Source organism: Trachymyrmex cornetzi, unplaced genomic scaffold (genome assembly GCF_001594075.2).
Source record: "Trachymyrmex cornetzi isolate Tcor2-1 unplaced genomic scaffold, Tcor1.1 scaffold27, whole genome shotgun sequence".
NCBI lineage: Eukaryota > Metazoa > Arthropoda > Insecta > Hymenoptera > Formicidae > Trachymyrmex > Trachymyrmex cornetzi.
The window spans coordinates 16,870-18,060 of record NW_017297376.1 but is presented as its reverse complement, the minus strand read 5'-3'; the positions used below and the strand labels follow the sequence as shown (position 1 = coordinate 18,060).

Here is a 1,191-nt window from a genome sequence, read left to right as displayed (position 1 = left end):
TCGAGACGCTTAATACTACGACTGGTGGACAGATAGAAGATTCTCATGTAATAAAAGGCAATGCCAATAAGCACTGTACCCAGGTAGCACCTATTGGATCATATACGTTCTACAGACGTTTCTTAGCCGTATCTAATGTTCTACAAGCGTTTAGGAAACGTATATAAATATGTGCTACTGGGATAGATATCAGCAACCACACATTTGATATGGCGACTATGACAACAATGCCCAGAAGTGATAGACCTTTCTGAATGCTGTCGATAAGCGAAGCGGGTAATATCTCGTCTACGGTGTCCTTGGAGAAGCGATTGAGCACACGTCCCGATGCGTTAGTGTCGAAAAATCGCATATGTCATGCGTTACTTATACCGTCGTTATTTTTCTCATTACTTTTTTTTTAACACAATCGTTACTTTTTCCTCTCTGTAACGTTATTTTTTAATTTTTATTGGATGAGTTGGATTGAATCATGTTTCGATTGCTGGCGCTGAAAGATGTTCCGCTTTTGTGTCTCTAGAAGTGCACTTCTATCTACCCAAATTGTATCGTTGTTATAACAAATGAGTGAAATATTCAAAAATTTTTTTAATGCTTGTTTAAGTATACAAATATATATTTACAATTTAATATTGTATTATCTATAATAAAAAGTTACTAAATGCAATAAATACATTATAAAATGTTAAATTTCTTTTTTTTATTTCTAAAAAAATATTTTACGTTTTATATTTTAGACTCCATTCCAATAATCACTATTAGTATTGAAAATCTGTAATTCACATTACATATAGGAGAGACCGGGGCACAAGGAGTCGCAAATATTCAAACTCTTAGAATTAAGTACATCTAACTATAAAATTTTTCGTATTATTTCTTTTTAATAATTAAAGCATAATGCAGATTTTAAAATTTAATAAGTATAAAACAATTTAGAATAAATGAAGGGCTAAGAGCTAGTAATGTAACAAAAAATTTTAATTTAACACATAAAAATAATTACACATACATTTCGACACCGATTGGGTCATTCTCAATGTACGGTAATAAATTATTATCGAAAATCTATATAGTTAACAGTATTCTTCGTGTTCTGTGTTATAATGTTGCCAGTTAATAAATTAGACATATTTGAAAATTCTCGGCAGTAAAACCGTAATAATCTTATTAGAAAAGAATTCGAGAATGTAT

The 1,191-nt window shown here is 30.6% G+C and overlaps 1 protein-coding gene across 1 annotated transcript in view; it reads right to left on the bottom strand.

Annotated features, from left to right (window-relative positions):
* Positions 1-352, bottom strand: part of LOC108761848 (probable multidrug resistance-associated protein lethal(2)03659) — a 2,389-nt gene extending 2,037 nt beyond the window's left edge. Inside the window, exon 1 of the mRNA XM_018508607.1 lies at positions 179-352. Within this exon, the coding sequence (XP_018364109.1) occupies positions 179-352 (174 nt within the window). The remainder of the gene's footprint in view (positions 1-178) is intronic.
* Between the last annotated feature and the right edge of the window lie 839 nt (positions 353-1,191).